The 21,185-nt window shown below is 36.0% G+C and overlaps 1 protein-coding gene across 3 annotated transcripts; it reads left to right on the top strand.

Annotated features, from left to right (window-relative positions):
* Nucleotides 1-4,211: 4,211 nt before the first annotated feature.
* LOC126802892 (kinesin-like protein KIN-7O) lies at nt 4,212-19,175 on the top strand. Of its 3 annotated transcripts, none has more exons than XM_050530603.1 (29): nt 4,212-4,455; nt 5,485-5,715; nt 5,791-5,880; nt 5,957-6,075; nt 6,405-6,518; nt 6,606-6,687; nt 6,964-7,031; nt 7,110-7,184; nt 7,291-7,436; nt 7,522-7,624; nt 8,147-8,227; nt 8,398-8,466; nt 8,568-8,627; nt 8,707-8,868; nt 9,665-9,718; nt 10,820-11,059; nt 11,137-11,199; nt 11,278-11,457; nt 12,873-12,977; nt 13,509-13,589; nt 13,892-14,095; nt 14,216-14,305; nt 14,411-14,551; nt 14,659-14,753; nt 17,743-17,821; nt 17,921-18,067; nt 18,215-18,334; nt 18,416-18,469; nt 18,727-19,175. In XM_050530603.1, the coding sequence occupies exons 2-29, from the start codon at nt 5,592-5,594 to the stop codon at nt 18,946-18,948; spliced, it is 3,168 nt and encodes a 1,055-aa protein (XP_050386560.1). In that variant the 5' UTR covers nt 4,212-4,455; nt 5,485-5,591; the 3' UTR covers nt 18,949-19,175. The 3 variants fall into 3 exon arrangements, with proteins under 3 accessions (XP_050386560.1, XP_050386559.1, XP_050386561.1); XM_050530602.1 differs by having other exon boundaries at nt 9,662-9,718; XM_050530604.1 differs by lacking the exon at nt 14,216-14,305 and having other exon boundaries at nt 9,662-9,718.
* The last annotated feature ends 2,010 nt before the right edge of the window (nt 19,176-21,185 follow it).

The following is a 21,185-nucleotide window of genomic DNA, read 5'->3' as shown; positions in this document are numbered from 1 at the left end:
ACAAAACAATAATCCCACACAAACATCATACTACAATCTTCATAGACAAAGTATTGTAAAAAAATCAAAAACAAACAAACCCACGGAGAAGAGTTGCGACAATCACACGTTGTATGAACCTTGGAAGTGTGTATTCAATAGTGATTTCGGTGGAGATGGAATTGCTATATGGGGGAGGATGGATTGTTGTTTTGATGAAAGATGTTTGAGGTAGTATTTTGGTAGAGTTTTGGCTCTTGAATGCAAATGAGAAGTCATCCTATTTGAGAGGTGAAGCCATGTATATATAGAGGAAAGATGGAGGGTTTGAAATTGCTTCTTTCTTCCTATAAACATGTCATGCTTTAATCCCTAAAACATGGAAAGTTTTATTCCCTAAAACATGCCATGCTTTAATCCATAAAACATGGAAAGTTTTATTCCCTAAAACATGCCATGCTTTAATTCCTAAAACATGTCATGTTTTATTCCCTAAAACATGTCATGTTTTATTCCCTAAAACATGCCATGTTTTATGCCTTTAATGATCATCTTCTATTTAATTGTTGCATGACTTGGCTCCGTCTTTTTTTCTTTAATTATCTCTTCAATCCAATCTGAAAATAAGAAAATAAAATCATAAGTAAGAGATAATTAGTTTCAAAACCTAACAAGGATTCCTAGTCAAACTAGGACTCTAAACCAATTATGCGTTTTAACTCATGTAAGTACAAAAAATGCATCCAATACCGCTCAAGACTCTTACTACGACTCAATGACTCAATAGTACAACAATAGGAGCTAAGCAAAGTACAAATTGAGGTAAAAACATGTTAAAAACGTCGCACAAAGTGCTCATATCACTAATTCCCCTCTTCAACTCTTCTTCTTCCTGAAGGACCCCGAACCCCCGACCCCAAATCTTAAATCCCTAAAATCCCCAAACACAAATTTAACAAATAATCTGACTTATCTCCACCTACATGGTCCTCTAGTCCTCTAACAGACCACCACTGTAGGAGCATGGCGCCGGCCTTCATCAACACTGTGGACTTCTGGGGCTGAGGAGAGCTTTTATGTGAGTTTGGATTCTTGAACTATCTCAATGAATTTCGTTATGTTATTATGTATGATGTTGATTTATTTTGTGATGATGGTCATGCATGTATGTTGGATTCTGTTTTTTCATGTTGCATCAGCTGCTTTAAACTGGATCAGTTTATGGTTTCTGGTATTGGAGTTGATGTTTACATTCAGCTTCTATGCTTACATTCGGATTCTATTGGCTCAGTATGTTTTTGACTTGAATGATTATCTTTTGTTCATGAGAATTGAGGTTTTGTTGAACTTTTCACTATCCATATGCTTAGAAGTCGATATTTGGGTGCTGGTCTTGTTGAAAAGTCTATGTTTATCAGTGGAGAGGTTTTCAATGTTAACTCCTTGTAGTTATGTTGAATATTTTAGAGCTTCTATAACTTTTTTTGCCTAATACAGTATATTAAACATTTGGTGTGTCATCACTTGTTGGTGTAATCCCAATATGTCATTTGTTATCATCAATAAGGGTTTTTTATACAAATTCTTTTGACATATATGATTTAAGACTTTTAGAGGGTCTCGCCGAGGTACAAGATCTGACTCTTCTTTGTAAATATCATTTTGGGTTCAGGGGATGAAACTGTAATCTATTAGTAATACCTGGATCTGACTTTTCTTCTTAAAGTAATGTTTACTGATTTGAAATTAGTGTCTTTAGTGATGAAGATGTGCTTGTTTTATAACTGTAGTTATTTCATCTATTGTGAAAACTGAAAACTAGTATTGGCAGTAATGAGCATGATGTTGTGATATTGAATTGTTTCGAATTGTGCTATGTGCATTTATCAATTTGGTAGATGTAATGTTAGTAGTTGTCTAATATATACATTGGTATTCAATGATTATAGGTTATTAGTCTAAGATCTAAAAAATGTCAGACCCTCTGTCAAAATCGAAGTGATTAAAAGAAATTATTTCATGGTTTTCAAGGGATGTTGAGTCCGGAAGTTTCAATTTGAATTCTACTCCTTCCATTACTTCTCCAAATTTTAATGATGAACCACAATCTTCAAGTCATTTTCCATTGCCCAACTCACAATCTTTAGAGCCACATTGAAAGAGTTCTTGAGACAAGGTCATTGAAGGACGTGGAAGACAATCGATTGAGGCTTACAACTTCAATAGAGAGTGTTAGATTGCTTGCTAATCAAGGAGCTCCTTTTAGAGTCCATGATGAATCTAAAAACTCCTTGAATCGTGGATATTTTTAAGAAGTAATAAAATCATTTTCAAGGATGAGTGTGGATATTGAGAGAGTTGTCTTAGAAAATGCCCCTGCAAATGCCAAGTACACTAGTCCCTCAATTCAAAAGCAAATCCTCAATATCCTTGGTAACAAAGTAAGGGGCAAGATCTGAGATGAAGTTGGGAACTCCAAATATTGTATTCTTGTTGATGAAGCTATAGACATGTCTGGTAAGGAGCAAATGACAATCATTTTGAGATTTGTTGATTCTCAAGGCTTGATTCGAGAATGATTTTTTATGATTGTGAGTGTTTCCAATACTACCTCACAAACCCTTAAAAATGAGATCTCAAAAGTGCTTACTATGTACAATCTTCAAGTGAAAGACATGAGAGGTCAAGGATATGATGGTGCTAGTAATATGAGGGGTTACAAGCATTGTTTCTTGAAGAGTGTCCTTATGCATATTTTGTGCATTGTTTTGCTCATCGTTTGCAGTTGGTGTTAAATGCTACAGCTCAAGGGGTTAAAGAAATTTGGCAATTCTTTCAAACTTTGAGCTTAATTGTGAATTTTGTTGATTCTTCTGCTAAGAGTCATTCAACATTGAAAGATGTGAGAATAGAGGAAATTGCTAATTTGATTGCTTGTGGGGAACTTCAAACAGACAGTGGTGCTAACCAAATTTGTACTTGGCAACGAGCATGTCCTACTCGGTGGAGCTCACATTTTCGTTATATAAGGAGTTTAATTGAACTGTTTAGCTCAATAAGGAAATGGAGCCATGGAGGACAAGCTGAAGCTATTCTTGGAGCTTTGAGGTCTTTTGAGTTTGTGTTCTGCTTGCTTCTAATGAACACATTAATGAAAGTTATTGATTTTCTTTGTCAGACATTGCAGCGAAAATCTCTAGACTTTGTGCAGGCTATGAGTTTTGTTGGACTTACAAAGTCACTTCTTCAAGAAATGAGAGAAGAAGGTTGAGAGGATTTAGTAGGAGAAGTGAAATATTTCTGTAAAAAACATGATCTTGATATGCTTGATTTGAGTGCTCGTTACAAATCTGGTACAGGTTGTGATTGCCAACAACAGAATTTCATTTCAATTGAACATCATTACCATATAAAAGTGTTCAATGTTTGGATTGATCTTCAGTTGAGTGAATTGAATAGAACATTTTGAGACCAAGCATCAGAACTCCTTATTATTAGTTAAACCTTAGATCCTTGGGATAACTTCAAGAGCTTTAAAGCTGAAGATGTTTGCAATCTTGCCAAGAAGTTTTATCCTGAAATTTTTGATGATGGTGAAATGTTTACTCTTCAATCAAAGTGTGCATATTATGAGAAAGATATGCGACGTGATCCAAAGTTCTAGAAATTAGAATCCATTGCTGATTTGTGCCACACTTTGGTTCTAACAAGGAAGTCTGAATTTTTTTCCTATGCTTTATATATTGATTTGTTTAGTTTTGACTATTCCTGTTTCTACGGCAACAACTAAAAGGGCATTTTCAGCTATGAACATCATCAATAATAAACTTAAAAATAAGATGGGAGATGAGTTTCTTAGTGATTGTATGGTCCTTCATATTGAGAAAAGAGTATGATGAGTGTATAGGTAATGATGAGGTTATAAGAGAGGTTGATGAACTATCGACTCGTAGAATTAAATTTAGATAATTTAACTTTTTTATCGTATCTATTTTTATTTTAATTAATAAAATTATTTAGTACTATCGATATTTTCACTATTTTTTTATTCTTTAATTTAAATTTTCAATCATCTCCAATTTAATCATCATAGATCCGCCGCTGGTCGGACCGGGACTGAGACGTCTTGCGCATTGAATCCAACTCGGGTCGTCAAAACAAGCGCACAATAAAAACCAAAGTTACCGAACCATATTGCACGTTTTCGATTTGGCATGTTTCCTCTTCTAGGGCACAAAAAGGCGGGAAAATCAGCGGAGCCCTAAAACTGAAGAAACTCCCCAAATTGAGAGTGTATGGTAAAGCCTCTACGCAAAAGCACAATAGCCGCCTTCCATCTGCATCTTCTTCCCCTAACTCTGCCGCTCTCTCTTCATAGACTTGAGTTTTGGGGATTTTACTGCTTCAGAATCTAGCGCCATTGATTTTTGTTCATACATCTGAAGCTCTGGAATCGCACTATTGAGTCGGACCCAGGTAAAATTTGTTGATAAGTCATCCAGTATTTCATTATTGCATGGTGAATTAAAATTGAATTCGTCATCTTTGGCTTCAATCGCTAATGGAACCCTAAATTCTTCAACCTATCTTTTTGTTCTTCTCAGCCATAGCAAGTTCCTCAACTGGGTGCTAGTTCCCATATTACCCACATTTTCTCTGCTCTTTCACCAACAAAAAGCCATAGCTTTTCCATCCAGCTCATCCCTCTTCGGCTCTTCCCCATCTCGTTTTTCTTTGTATATAATTTCCAAATCAAGCACAGACCTTTCGTTGGTTTTCTTCCGTAGATCGAAGTTCAAGCTTCGTGTTCTGTGAATTTCTCACCAGTTGTGATTATTTGCTTTCGGGACTTTCAGTTTATTTGGTCTGTTTTTCAGTTCTTCTTCCAGGAGTATCATGTGCTGGAATTGTGACAAGGGTTTCTTTCTGTTAAACAAGCTGTTTACGTTTGATGCTTTTTGTTTATTGGATACTATGTTATTTGCATCCCCTCTTGTGGATTACTCTTATTATGGAACTCCAATGTTTTTCACTTTCATGAGGTAACACATGACCGTTTTCTCCATACTAAATGTAAGCATTTTTCTTCAGCAACTGTTAGTTTTTTTTTCTTTTCTTTTCGTTATATGTACCTGCATAAACCTTCACAAGACCATTTATGGAATGAGTTGCTTGCTTTGAATGTCCCCTCCTCTGAATCCTGGTTAATGATGGGGGAGTTTAGTTGTATTCTTCATTTAATAGAACTGTTACTAGATCAGGGTGGTTCAGTTTCAAGATTTTTTGAATCATGCTGGTAGTTTCTTTACCCTTTACTGGGAGTGCTTGTACTTGGAATAACAAGCAACAAGGTTCTGATAATATCTTTGAGCGTCTGGATAGAGTTGTTTCTAATTTTGCTTGCATTTCTTTGCTCATCCTGAGTCTTATAATTATCTGCTTTTAGTTTTCCACCATATCATCATAGGGCTGATCTATCAGATTCCTCCACTTCCTTACATGCAGAATTTGCATATCTATGATAGACATTCCGCTACTTATCAAGTCATGAAAGGATATTAGCTGAAAATGACCACCACACGTTTCCTCTTTCATTGGGAGAAGTAAAGAGAATGGAGAGGATACAGGTCACCGTCCGGGCTCGGCCGCTCCCAGCCGATGATGCCAAAACCAGCCCTTGGCGTATCTCTGGCAACTCCATCTACATCCCCAACTCCTCCTCCAAGTTCGAATTCGGTAAACTATTCAAACTCTCCCTTTCCTTCTGCCAATCAACTTTCAAGTTTCTTATGTCACATTTTCAATTTGTAGATTGGGTTTTCGGTGAAGATTCCAAGACAAGCGAGGTCTATCAGTCTCGGACCAAAGATATAGTCGCTGCAGCCGTTGGCGGTTTCAATGGTACCAACTGATCATCTCATTTCTGTTTAATTTGTGTATTGAGTTTTAATTCTTGTGGTTTTGGATTGTGTGACAGGAACCGTTTTTGCTTATGGCCAAACTAATAGTGGCAAGACATACACGATTCGAGGTTCAGCCACTGAACCTGGAGTAATCCGACTTGCTGTGCGTGACATGTTCGACCTGATTCAACTGGTATATGTCTTTAGTGCATGGATGTTTATTGCGATAAAGTGTTGTGTTACAATAGTGTATTGCTAATTGAAACTAGGTTCTGATATCTAGTTATCCGAATTAGAAGATAGTTCTGATGCTTAGATGGTTCTGTAAAAACTTTTAGACTGAAAACTTTTAGAAGATTACTGCAATAGGTCTTTAGTTTGGGAGTTGAACTGTTGATTCTTCATTTATAAATTCATCAATTTGCTCAAGTCATGTGATTGTTGGATGTTTAATAGTATAGTTGTAGTTAATTTTTTTATATGGTGTTAGTTCGTATGATTAGGATCCCTTCTTTATTTTAGGATGTGGATCGGGAGTTTCTTCTGCGGATGTCTTATATGGAGATCTATAACGAGGAAATAAATGATTTACTGGCTCCCGAGCATCGAAAGCTACAGATACATGAAAGTATTGAGGTATTTAACTTACTATATATTCTACTTTTCTTGATTGAATGCGAGTGGTTAAATAACTGAAGGCTGTGTTTCTATTCATGTATGCAGCGGGGAATTTATGTAGCTGGATTGCGAGAAGAAATTGTTGTTTCTCCTGAACAAGTCCTTGAGCTCATGGAATTTGGAGAGGGTATTCTTCTTCTAATTTGTAATTTACTCTATTGAAGTGCTTTTCAAGAGCTCTCTTACATAGCTCTCCCGGTTTGGCTTACTTCACTTTTTCCCACTTTCTATGTGGTATGGAATTCATATCAATTCATGAACTGCTAGTATTGTACCTATATATATTAATTGCTTTCCATGTGGAAGCCTTTTTATTTTTTTATCGTCACTCTGAACTGCTATCAATTCTTTTGGCAAAATCCCAACACCTGTTAACTCGCTTGTGCTCCTTATTCTTTTTTAGCCCATCGACATATCGGAGAGACAAACATGAATCTGTACAGTAGTAGATCCCACACTATTTTCCGTATGGTATATTTTTCAACCCTTGCAATTTTTTTTGTCATTTAGCAGCTTTACATCTAATATGGCCCACTCACAATGGTTTAGATAATTGAAAGTCGAGATAAAACTGAAGATGAAGTCATTGGTAGTTCTTGTGATGCTGTTCGTGTTTCAGTTTTGGTATGTTTTCATTAAAATTTTAATTCTTTTTATTATCCTTATTATTACGTCTAATTTTTTCCAAGCAGATGTTTTCTTTTTCTTCATACTTTTATCTCAATTCCAGAATTTAGTGGACCTTGCTGGTTCAGAACGTGCTGCAAAAACAGGTGCAGAAGGTGTTCGGCTCAAAGAGGGCTCTCATATCAATAAAAGCCTTATGACACTGGGAACTGTCATTAAAAAATTAAGTGAAGGAGCTGAGAGTCAGGGGTAAGTTCTGCATTTAATCAATTGTTAGTGCTGTTTCTCTGCACTTGAAATTAGTTATGAAGTCTGAATGCAATATATAATGCAGGGGACATGTACCATACAGAGACAGCAAACTAACACGCATTTTGCAGCCTGCTTTGGGCGGAAATGCAAATACAGCTATAATATGCAACATCACCCTTGCACAGGTTATGTTTTATAAGTTTATTTGAGGAATGTTATTGATAAATATCGTTTGGAGGGTTGTAGGTGTCAGATTTTCAAATCGTACCTAAATTTGAGTAAATATATGTTGAGATGATTTTGTTAGTAGATGTGTCTATTGTATTTTACAGTTTGCTTGTTATTTTGCACTTATCAACAAGTTCCTTTTAACTAGTTTTCACCACAAGTGAAATGGCATCTTAATGTGATAAATATGTTATTCATAAGTCTCATATTGCTGTGCAGTAAACAGTAAAAGTGCAGTCAAACTACATTCTATTCAGGCTTACATTTTCTTAAAAGGTTGCTCATTACCCACAGACCACTCCAAATAGAAAAGTATATGCATATGCATATGATGTGTGTGTATGTGCGCGCATGTGCATGTGTGGGTGCGTGTGTGTGTGTCCTGTCTACTTATGTACATGTGAAGTTGAGGGTTTCTTAAATTTTAGAAGTCCACTATGTACATCTGTTGAATTCTCAGTACATTTCATCACTGGCAGATTCATGCAGATGAGACTAAAAGCAGTCTCCAGTTCGCAAGTAGAGCATTACGTGTAACAAACTGTGCTCATGTCAATGAGGTTTTGCTCTAATTTGGGCTCATTTTCCGATTTTGTAGATTTTCTTTGGCCAATCTTCACATCTTCCATTAAGATTCGTCATACATAATGCAGATTCTTTTTGGCACAATAATATATATGAACTTTTTTATGTATTCTGAACTGCAATCCATTTTGTTTCTTTGTGCAAGATCTTGACTGATGCTGCTCTTCTAAAGCGTCAAAAAAAGGAAATTGAGGAGCTTCGAGCAAAATTGCAGGTTGCTTTTATTGTTACTTTAGATTTTTTCATGCAGGTATAATGCTTATCAATTGTAGTTCATGTAAAAACTTGAGCCTTTTACATTTCTGTCTGTTTTAGGATTCTCATTCGGAACATTGGGGAGAGGAAATCCTCAATTTGCGGAATACATTACTGCAGGTTTGGTAGTAGTCACTTGTTGTATTTTGTTATGAGGAGAATGCTGGTTTATTCTTGATTTTATTTATTTCCTGTGCAGACCGAGTCAGAAAGGGAGCGTATAGCCTTGGAGTTGGAGGAGGAGAAGAAAGCACAGGCTGAAAAAGAGAAGATGGTCCAACAACAAGCTAAAAAAATTGAAAATTTGAGCTCAATGGTTTTGTATTCAAATAGGGATGAGAATCGTGATCACTTTAAGAAGGTTCGCATGATGATAAAGTAGTCTTCATTGCTTACCTTCTGTATGATGAGTTTATTTCATTTCCTATCATAATTTTCTTTCACAACTGTTCTTATACTAATAGGCTAAAGTTTCAAAATTCAAACTTACATCTTCATGGGCACAAAATAAAGTTCTTATCATTGATTCCTTTCCAATTTAATATAACTCTTTGATCTTATATACACAGATGGAAGAGCAGAGTTTCACATAAAAATTTGTATATTTGTTAGATAGTAGTAGTATTAGCCAATCTGCGATGCCTAGAACTAAGTACAATGGCCAATCATTAAAAGTGCAAACTCATGCATACTTGACAACTTTGATGTTTTGTTGGCGGTTGGTCTTCAAACATTAAAAGTTGGAAATGCTAGGCAATAGAAAGACAATAGAAACTGGAGCCATGTCTATAATTAACCATACCATATTACCATGTTGGTAAAGACGGAGATGCTCTTTAAAAGAAGTATTGGTGTACTGGTAGTTGCCCATATTCAGTTTATACTACATTGTGTTCTAGTGGAAACTCAAATCATTTTGTTGATAAACATAACTTGCATGACCCATCTGCAGTATACAAAAGCTTACCTCGGATTCTGTTAGGTATAGTTTCTTATGCTATACTGTTATAGTAAATTTCATCTTAACTTGTGATGTGTTCCGTATTGCCCATAGAATCTACTGGCTTTCACTCCCTTGTTTCTTTTTTTCCTGTTATCTCTCACTTTTTTCTCACCCCCCTCGTTTACAGTAATTTATTTTCTGTTTACTTCAGCAGAAGAGGCGGGATACTTGGTGTCCGGGTAAACTTGCAAAGGAAGCCCTAGGAGAGGTAAAACTTTTATCTTCAAATTTTTATGATGAAATACTCACGTTTCCCCTTGAACTGCGATTTCTCATATTTTCCCAAAACGATAAATATATCTTAAATATATATAGACAATTATGTATATAGATGTATTTATATAGCATGCATTGTGATCTTATATAGGCAATGTGTGAGGCAAAAATAGTACATAGTGTTGCTGATTAGCTATGAATGTAATAGTTGCTTGCAAATGTACGAAGTTGTAATTGACAGGTGATGTATAGCACCTTGGAGGCTATTGGATGCAGGGAGTGATAACCTGTAATGGAGCCTGTAGTAAATAACCCGAGCTTGTATAGGAAATAGGTTTATTAAATTTACTTAGTGACTTATGCTCTGCTGCAATGATTGTCTTTGAAAAATTAGATATTAATCAACTTCTGTATTACTGATTGAAGTTCTCTGGGAGTGAGACTAGCTTGGGCAAGTATTTTACTTTGGAGCCTCCAAATTAGGAATTGTTGTTTTGCATGTCTCCCTTCAAACAAGTACATAACGAGATAAATATGTTGAAGTTTGGGAAGCCACGTTTGATACATCGCTATGTAATTAAAAATGAAATTTGAGTCATCCAATCTCGTCCAAAATTGGTAGCTGGACAAGGAGTTTGGGGGGTGCATTGATTTAATGAAAATAAAGTAAAGAAAGCATGATAAATAGTGAGCCGATCAGGGAAAATTATATAAATGATAAAATGGAGCAGCAACCTCATGGCATATGATGGTTATATAGCTAAATACAATTTGACAGGAAAAGAATTATACTGTGCAACCTACCAAAATCCGCTGGAATATAACATTTTGTTGATTGAAGCCTTTTTCTTTTTATCGTTCCCACATTCAATATTTCTGTGTCATTATTACTTAATGAGAATAAGGTAATAGTGTCGGACTAAATTTTATCCAGATACACGCACAGTTGTTATAGTCTTGTCTGGTGTCATAGTAAACTACAGATCCTATAATGTACTGTGGTCTTCTAATTTGTGAACACGTAGAATCTATTTCTTAATATTTATTTATTTGCTTATGCATATTTAGCAATTAATAGTTTGTTTTACTTTAGGTGCCCCCCACCATTACATCAAAGGCATCTCCTTTGAAACCAACAAGACCTAAGCGTGAGATGCAACTACTTCCATTTGAAGAACTGGTGAACGAGACTGATGTTGCTCAGAACGAATCCTGCAAAGATGAAGACTATAAAAGAAGTGCAGTGGAGGATTGTATTCTTCCTGATCCATGTGCTCTATTACATGTTACTAGCAGAAGAAAAGTGCCACCCAGGACTAAAAGCTTATGCCAGGTTTGTATTATATTCTCTTACCTTCTTTTGTATGGAATTTATTGCTGTCCTTTCGTAAATCTCCTTTGATCTTTCAGGACAATGAATTGTTGGATTTGCAAGGAGAATATGAAGATTTGCTTATAAAATTTGAAACTCAGGTCTGCTACTTCATTGTTTCTTTTCCTTGTTGACTGAACTACGTATTTTTGTTGTATAATGCTCTTTATTTTATGCAGAGAACATGTAGTGAGATACAAATTGATTATTTGACAAGGAAACTTGCTGAGGCGGATTTGTCTTCTGTTGATGTATGCTATGACTACCCCACATCTTGTGTCAAGAAAGGTACTGTGGATAAGAATATAAGCGTGAGGGAGTCGGAAGCCATTATTGTGATTAAAAGACTTCAAGAACAGGTTTTTTTCTCATTCTTTTTCTGTATCCTTTCTGCTTATGTGTATGTGTGTGCGCGCGTGCATCCCTCTTTGGCTAACTTAGTTTTGTAGTTTGCTGTGAATGATAATACTCCTTATTCCCATTTCGACAATTCACTACAATTACTTTCCAAATTTTTTTTTTTGCATCCCACCATTAACTTTTTTATCCAGCTTCTTGTAGGCTCTAACTTGGCAACGATAGGACCCATGCAATTGCTAACAAAGATGCCATAGTGGACAAACCACTGAAGAAAGAAACATTAAAAAAAACTCTCATGGCAAAGTTCTGTTATGAAACTTCAAAGCAAAAGGAAAACCAAAAATAAAACAAGATTATTTTCATGAACAATTAACAGAATTTTTATTCTAACACATAAATTTGGGAATCTGGCATGGGCAATTATCTGAAGTTCCACCACAGGTTCCATCCCCACACCACTAAGGATTCACTACCCTTTACAAGTTTACCCACAAAACCCAAAGTACCAAATCTGGATTTCAAGGTTTGAAGCTTTCGTACATTCTGGGTTTAAAGGTTGTTGTCTGGACTTGATCGGGGTGTTAAGGTTGACAAGCTCTATTATTTTGTGATTCAAACTTTGTATTTTGGTTTCAAAGAACTAACATCAGCCCGGTCAAAATTTGTTAGGAGTGTTACGCTGTAGCCCACAGATCAGAGTAACCTTCACAATACTTCCACATTGTTCCTCTCCCTTTGGGTGGCTTGCAAAATCTAGACTATATCAGGATGTAGATGAACAGAAGAGCCACCAACATAGTTCATTCAAATCGAAACCCATGTGACCCATCTGCATTTATCTCTTTATTCGTGGTTAGTAAGATAAGGTTCAAGCTAATTTTCTATTTGCCAGGCTGTTGTTTATTTCCTCTTTGCTTCCCATCTCAAGTCTGATAGAGATTCAAAACTGAACCAAGCACGAAAGTTTAATTTACTTCAATGAATATGTAGTTCTATTTTCTGAAAATAAAAAAGAATACAACAATTTTAATCCTCAGCCTATAAAATGACATTGTTGCTTAAAAAAAAAAAGCAGTGAGATACTCTTACATGCTTTCTTTTGTTAATCTTTTCCACTGTGGCGTCCTCATCAGAATTCGGATACACATGGAACCTTCTATTGACATGTCAACACTTAACAGAAAGTTGGATTGTAACTATGAGTTGCACTGAACATTTCGAAATGTAAAGATAGTAAATTTTGAATATCTAAAGAAGATGGAGTCAGTGTTTTTTCATTGAGGGATAACTCGCCCGGGGGGGGGGGGGGGGGGGGGGGGGGGGGGGGGGGGGGATGATGTAGAATATATAGTTTGCGCCTTTCTTTTCTATAATCAAAATTCTAGGTTACTTATTGTCTAGTTTCTTTATGCAGATTAAGAGGTTAGAAATGGAGATATCTTCAAGCCAGCAAAATCTGGATTCTGTTGTTGAGCTGGCAAAAGAGCAAAACATATGTGCCATGGAGAAGTTTGATGAGGTAATTTCACCATGCTGCAAACTTTTGAACTCTAAGCTATTTATCAGCCTCTCCACACACTTTGTTTTACTCATGTAGCTGCCAGGATTACTCATTGTGTCTTGGATCTTAAATAGGATTAGTGATGTTCCTTGAAGCTGATTATCATTTTCGATGTTCCAGATATCATACCCTTTGTAGGAATGTAAACTAAATTAGTGTCATGCATCAACTGTGAATGTCCCTCTATCTATGAATACCACAAACAGTTGGTTGTTCTTTATCTTAGTAATAAGATGTTTGCTTCATGTTTCAGCTTTTAACTGAAATTATTTTGGTGAAACAGGCTATTCTAATTTTACACCATAATTAGATCATGTTTTCGATAGTTGATCTATGAGTTAGGTAAATTAGTAGTCACATGTAGTAAATTTCCATGTATACATGTGCACCACCCCTGGTTGTTATTGCTTTATGTGATAATTATACGATGTTATCTATTTGTTCTTTCCATGCTCTTTGTAATTGTTCTGAATTCTTGAGTTTTATTAGCTCCACGAGGAGCTTCTAATCGCACAAGAGGAGTCCAGGGTTGCCCGAGAACAACACAGTTGTAACACGTCTGTAACGCAGGTACTGATAACAGCATTTGATTTTTGTTTAATTTACCCCTCACCGTGTGATGCAACATCAACTAGTTCTAGTTACCAGTATATTGAAGTGAAGAGAAAAGAAGGTTATTTCAGAAAACAAATGCCAATTGCCAATGGTGAAGAGAGCACAAAGCTAAATACCGGTTATGCCATATGGTCATTAGGCATTCCACCATGCTGAAAATTTATAGTATCTGCAACTCTATTCCATAATTTCAAAATTATTTTTAAGTATTTCGCGATGATTATTTACCTCTTGTAGCTTTTGTATTCTGCCGACAGGATGATTACAAAACGATGGAAGCTTATGCCTGTGAAAAGGACTCACAGATTATTTCTCTAGAAAAAGAACTGGAGTTATATAGGGAAAAGGAAGTTGATCTATCTAGTAATGAAGGTGTACATTCTGAAATAAAATCCCTATCTGAAATGCTGAACACTGCACACTCTGAAGTCAACGAATTGCAACAAGAGCTTTTGGGCCTGGTAAGCTGATCATTTTCGTGCACGTTTTATTTTCATTTTATAGAGCAAATAAATGCTGTGATTTCGTATGTAAAATTTCATATATATATATATATATATATGTTTTTTCTCTATTTACAGAGGAATAGGTTTGAAGAATCTAAACTTCAGCAGCAAAAGATGGAAAACTCCATAAAAATGCTGGCTGAAGAAAAGGAAGAGCTAGCGCTGGTAGTCTAATTTTGGGTTTCTGTTAGGGCAGCAAGCGTCCCACGTATGTATCTCTGTGTTTGTTGGTGAATTGTGGCTCACTTGATTCTACCATTGGTTTTGCAGAAACTTACAGATTCCCTTTTGGAAATGGAGGAGGAAAGGGTAATATGGTCTTCGAAAGAGAAGGTTTCACTTGAAGCCATAGAAAATAAATCAAAGTTATACAAAATGGAGATTGCATCAAATTCAAAGGAAATGTCAGAGGTGAGATTCATCTTCACTGTCCTTCTCAAATAGAAAGTTTAAATTCCACATGAATATTCACATTGTAGTATCTTCTAAACCTGATGATGATCATGTCAAAATGTCAGGTGAGAAATGAATTGGAGTCTTGTAGACAAGAATGCAAGGGACTTAGGGAAAAATTAACATTCTACGAGGAAGCGACAGGACAAAAGATAAGCAGGTTCTTTAGATTCCTCTTCTGTCTTCTTTCCCTTTTGTTCTTATGTTTTGCAATATATAACTTGACATTGAATACCGCTTGCCACACTTTCGTACCTATTCTGCACGCTTAAGTTCTTGAGTCACAATACGATCAGCTTACATTGCTCTAAACTTGAGTTCAATGCATCAATCTCCGTCCCTTGATCAATAATAGATCAATATCTCTTTAAATCTACTAAGGTAGGCCTCATCATTTAGCCGGCAAATCCGAAAAGCCCTCGGAGGCCCGCAAGCCCGATGGACTTTTACCCGGTCCGGCCCGCGAGAAAGCCCGCTAAAGCTCGCTTCCGTGAGTAGAAGGCTGGACTTAGTTTCGAGGTGTGAAACCCGGCCCGCCAAAAGCCCGCGAGGATCGGCCCATAAAAGCCTGCAAGGCCCGGTCCATAAAAGCCCGCCAAAAAATAAAATATTATACATGCATATAATATATTATACACATCAATTATATGTATTTTTTGGTAATAATTATACATAAAATATTATCTATTAATAATACTAGATTTAAAATTTTATATTTCTTTATATTATAACTTTATACTAAATTTAAAATAAAATGTAGCATTATGAATCAACTATATGAAGTATATGAAGTAAACTTCTCGGGATTAATCGACACCAGTGATGTTATCGGTACTAATATTTAGGGACCCTGTTAAAACTTCATCTAATTCGGATCTTGTCTGACCGTCAGAATTTCCGGTAAACCGAAAACACCACTAATATGTCCTAATGGAGGATCCATTACCAAGATGCGAACTTCGAAAGCCGTTTGAATATATGAAATCATCTAATTTTTGTCATCGATCAAGCGCGGTCGCACCGATGAAACTCATTTGGCAAAGCCTCGGTAAATGGGGTTTTTATGTCAAAATGTCTTTTGTTGACTATAGGTACAGACGGTCAAACTATGTCTAAATCGGACGAAATTTTTACGGGGTCTCTAAATATATATACCGATCATATCTGCTGGTGTTGATCGACCGTAGTTAGAACCGTAGTTGTCGATCGCTGAAGTGTCCACTAATGTATCATAATATTTATATTAGGTTTAAAATATAACTATCGCATTATGAAATTACTATATGAAATAAACTTCTCGAGATTAATCGACACCAGCCGATGTGATCAGTACTTATATTTAGTGCCCTGTAAATTTCATCCAATTCAGACATCGTTTGACCGTCAGAATTTTCGGTAAATAAAACACACCACTAATATGGCCGAAGAGAGGACCCATTACAAAGATGTGAACGCCAAAAGTCGTTTGCATATCTGAAAGCATCAAATTTTTGTTACATATCGTGCGTAGTCGCACTGAGGAAACCCATTTGGTAAAGCTCTTTGAATGAGGTTTCAATATGTCAAAACGCATTTTGTTGTTGACCGTAGGTACGAACGGTCAAATTTATGTTCAAAACAGACGAATTTTTTACGGAGCCCTAAATATATATATCAATCACATCTTTAGTTGTCGATTGACCGTATTTAAAACCGGAGTTGTCGATTGCCGAAGTGTCAAGTAATGTATAAAAACTTTTGAAATGACTAGGTTTAGAATAAAACTATCGCATTATGAAATGACTATATGAAGGAAATTTCTCGGGATTAATCAATACCAGCCAATGTGATCGGGTACTTATATTTAGTGATCCTGTAAAAATTCATCTAATTCGGACCTCGTTTGACCGTTGAAATTTCCGGTAAACCAAATACACCATAATATGCCCTAAGAAAATACCGATTACCAAGATGCGAACACCGAATGTCGTTTGCATATCTAAAATCACCTAATTTTTGTCATCGATCGTGCGCGGTCGTAACAAGGAAATCCATTTGGCAAAGTCCCGCTCAATGGGGTTTTAATATGTCAAAACGCCTCTTTTTTGGTTGACCGTAAGTACGGACTGTCAAACCATGTCCAAAACAGATGAATTTTTACGGGGTTCTCTAAATATATATATCGATTACATTTGCTGGTGTCAATCGATTATATTTCGAACTAGAGTTGCCGATTGCCGAAGTGTCCACTAATGTATCATAATTTTTATATTAGGTTTATAATAAAACTATTGCATTATGAAGCGACTATATGAAGGAAACTATATGAAGGAAACTTCTTGGAATTAATCGACACCATCCGATGTGATCGGTATATATATTTAATGACCATTTTAAAATTTCATTTAATTCGGATCTCGTTTGACAGTCGGAATTTCTGGTAAACCAAAAACACCACTAATAATGTCCTAAGGGAGGACCTATTATCAAGATGCGAATGCCGAAAACTGTTTACATATTTGAAGTCACCTAATTTTTATCACCGATTTTGCGTGGTTACAACGAGGAAACCCATTTGGCAAGCCCCGGTCATTGGAGTTTTATTATGTCAAAACGCCTCATTTTTTGTTAACCTTAGGTACGGACGGTCAAACCATGTACAAAACGGACGAAATTTTTAAAAGATCCCTAAATATATATATCGATTACATCTACTGGTGTTAATCGACAATATTTCAAAACTAGAATTTATTTGACTTTTTTTTTAGAATGTTTTCTAATAATTCTTTTATTGTTCTAAACCCTTAAATATGAGTATTGTGTTTTTTTTTTCTAATACAAGCCCATAAGGCCCGGCCCGTTGACGAGCCCTACTAAGGCATGACAAAAGAATTTGTTGTTTATGAACTTTTGTGCTGTTTCTCCTGTTAATCCTTCGTTTTTTTCTTATTCTGTTATGAATATTATAGATAATTTAATAATATTTGTATTTGAGTCCTTTATGATGAATTAGAATGCTGGTATTCCTTTTAAAGCACATCTTTTTGCATGGTTAGTTGTATGTTGCTTAGTTTGTTTAGTTTTTATTCCGAATAAGAAATCACTAATTAAGAAAAACCGAGTAAATTGGCACTAATACCGCTTGCCACACTTTCCTACCTATTCTGCAGGCTGGAGAAGATTTTGGATGTTGATCAACTACATAGAGACCACGATATATTTGATTCTCCAAAGAAACAGTCTGAAGAAGTGAGTAATTATGAATTGCTTAGATGTTATGCTGGTTATTGCACCATATTTATAGTACATATTCTGTACGAAGTAACCTTTTACTTTAAACCCTTTCAGCTGTCGAACTCAAATTTGGAGTTACGTAAAGTTGATGCTTTCAAGGAAGAGAATTTTCTTCAGAAGGAGCTGAGTTTTTTTAAAAAAGAAAGAGATGATCTGTTACTTCAAATGCAAGAATTATCTAAACGTCCTGATGACTTAGAGGTATAATCTTCATTTTGTATTCATTCCTAAGCAGTGTGTGAAATTTTATATAATGATTAGCAAACAAGTTATCAATAGTTCTGAGCAACCAACTTTCTTGCTTGAAAATTTATTGCAAGTTTTTCACTGATTATATATTGTCTCCAGAATCTCAACAACCAGCTCATACTTGTGAAAAAGGAAAAGGATAGATTAGTTACTGAGTTTCAAGAGCAGCAGAAACATTTAACTGAAGAAAAAATTCGCCTTGAACATAACAATGACTTGGTAGGTCATCTATAATTTTCCTTTTCCCTCAGTCATCTAATAGTACTTGAATCATCTGATATATGATGAACTTATTATCAGTTTGTGGAGGAGCTGACAAGACGAATTGCAAGCATGGAAGTCAAGATGCACAGTGTAAGTTTTTGTATGCTTGAATTTAATGGGTTGCAACTGGTTTCATTCTTCTGGTTCAAAATAATATTTGTATAGATTCAAAACTGAATTGGGTTTGCTAGTTTTGGTTAATGTGAGTTTAGATGTGAATGAAGTTGAAAAGTTTGATCAAGGGAAACTGTCGTTGAATTCAAAAACTAGAACCATAGTCCAAGGAATCTCATCCTCTTTACTTCAGTCACTTAAGTGCTTAGTTTGGTTCTGTATACCTTAAACAGGATCATGTAGAAAACGGCAAGGAAAAGGCAAAGCTTCGAATGAGGCTTCGAGGGACGCAAGCAAAGTTGGATGCCTTTTGCTATAGATACAAGGAAGCAGAAGAGGAGAAGAATCTTATGGACAGAAAATTCAAGGAGGCTACAGCCAACCTAAAGGATCGCTTAGCTTTAAAAGGAGTTGAGGTCCTAACCCTGAAGAAGCTGCTTGCTGCAAAGGGGTGATGAAAATAAATCTCTAGATAAATGTACAGATTGCATATTTTAGTTAACTGCTGCATTTCGGATTTGTAATTATTTAGTGTGATGGTGCAGAGTGATCAATGACTGCTTCTGTAGCCACCCCAATGTCTCACTTATCTATATTTCCCCATCTTTTTCTGCAGTCTCACCACCTAGTTCATCTATCGAACCAAACAGATTCATCAATTAGGATCTGGTCATTGGATTAATCTGAGAGGACAGAGGTCTTCTGTCTCTCTCTGTGTCTCGTAACTGGGACCTTCCCCTTCCATCCTTAATGTCCAGCAACCTTAAGACACTAAAAAACGCAAGGACGTGTTTTTTCTACTTGTCAACTTTTTTGGTGACCATATGAATGCTCAATCTTTTTCGGCTTCCCCACAGGTTTTGTACTTCACATGGTTTGCAAAGTAATACGAGTTTATGCTTTGAAAAAAAAGGTCGACAGGTTTCGATTTCTTATCAAGTAAAACGCAATATAAACCAATCAGCATTGACTAAGAAATAACAAGTCCAGCCAGAAGAGTAGCATTTGAAATGAAAAGTGATTACTTAACTCTGAGCAGCAACCATTGCCATCGCTATAGTAAATCTATGGCATACATGAGGCTGAAGCACTGAAGGTATCACATTTCGGAGGTCAGAGTGCTCAACAAATTCAAAGTTTTAAATTTTTAATCACCAGAATTGTAAATTTATACATTTTGGCATCAAACTTGTAGCCAAAACGGTCGACACAGCCTTCCAATAATTTTGTGATTAAAAATGATGTTCCTTTCAGATTTCAAGCTATGTGGATGGACCATAATATGTATCCTAATATTGTTTCTAGTTCATGGAATTCTTCTTCTGGAGATCTATCTAGAAAAATCTCTCACCTTTCTGCTGCTCTTTCTAAATGGAACAAAGTTGTATTTAGAAAAGGCTTATCCTTGCCAGGCTTGGGGGATTAAAAATGCCTGCGATAGGTTTGAGAACCCTTTCATCCTTAAAACTTGAAGTTGAGTTAATCAAAGAGTATGAAGGCATATGTGAGCAGGAAAATCTTTATTGGAGACAAAAATCTAGAGAAGTGGTTAAAAGGAGGTGACAGAAATACTAAATTCTTCCACTTAACTACTTTGGTTAGGAGGAGGAAAAACAAGATTGAGGGTCTTTTTAATATTCAAGGTGTTTGGTTCACTGATTCTACCAACATGAAGAAGGTTGCTGTTGACTTTTTATTGATCTGTTTTTTGGTCATTCTACTGAGGACTCAAGATTTCTGATTGATAGGTTGTTCCATGTTGTTGATCAGCAACACCTGGCAGCTCTCTCTCACCCCATCACTCTTCCAGAAGTTAAGCAACTCCTCTTCTCCATTGGTGCTCTCAAAGCCCCTGGTCATGATGGTTTCTCTACTATTTTCTTCCAACATCATTGGAACTTATGCTCTGCTGATATTTTTCAAGTGGGGATGCTTTCAAGAATTGTTCCATTCCTCAAGGCCTAAATCATACTATCATTGCCTTAGTTCTGAAAGTGGAGGGTCCTCAGCATATGGTAAATTGTAGACCAATAAGCCTATGTACTACTATTTACAAGGTCATTTCTAAAATTATTGTTGCTAGAATTAGACCTATGATGATGAATTTGATCAGCCCTAACCAAGTTAGTTACGTGCCTGGTAGAAACATCTCTGATAACATTATGGTTGCTCAAGAACTTCTTTTTAAGTTCTAGAATTCTTCTGGCAGGCAGGGTTTCTTTTCTTGGAAAGTTGACTTATCCAAAGCTTATGATAGATTGAGTTAGGATTTTATTGAGATGGTGTTTTATGATGCTAAATTTCCTCATTCTCTGGTCAAATTAATCAAGCATTGCATAAGTTTCGTCTCATTTCAGATTAGCCTCAATGGTGAATTGTCTGAGTCTTTTCAAGGTCAAAGAGGCATTAGACAAGGTTATCACTTGTCTTCTTACATATTTGTTCTTTGCATGGAAAAACTTTCCCAATTGTCAATATCTTGGTTGATGATGGTTTGTGGAAACCAATAAGAGCTTCTCAGTCAGGTCCCAAAATTTCTCGCCTGTTTTTTTACTGATGATCTCATGCTTTTTGCTAAAGCCAACATTTCTCAAGCTAATGCTTTGAAAAAATGCACTGATATCTTCTGCTCCTTATCCGGTCAAGCTGTCAGCTATGAGAAGTCTCCCATTTATTGCTCTCCCAATACTTG

Source organism: Argentina anserina, chromosome 7 (assembly GCF_933775445.1).
Source record: "Argentina anserina chromosome 7, drPotAnse1.1, whole genome shotgun sequence".
Lineage (NCBI taxonomy): Eukaryota > Viridiplantae > Streptophyta > Magnoliopsida > Rosales > Rosaceae > Argentina > Argentina anserina.
This window is presented reverse-complemented; position numbering and strand designations above follow the sequence as displayed.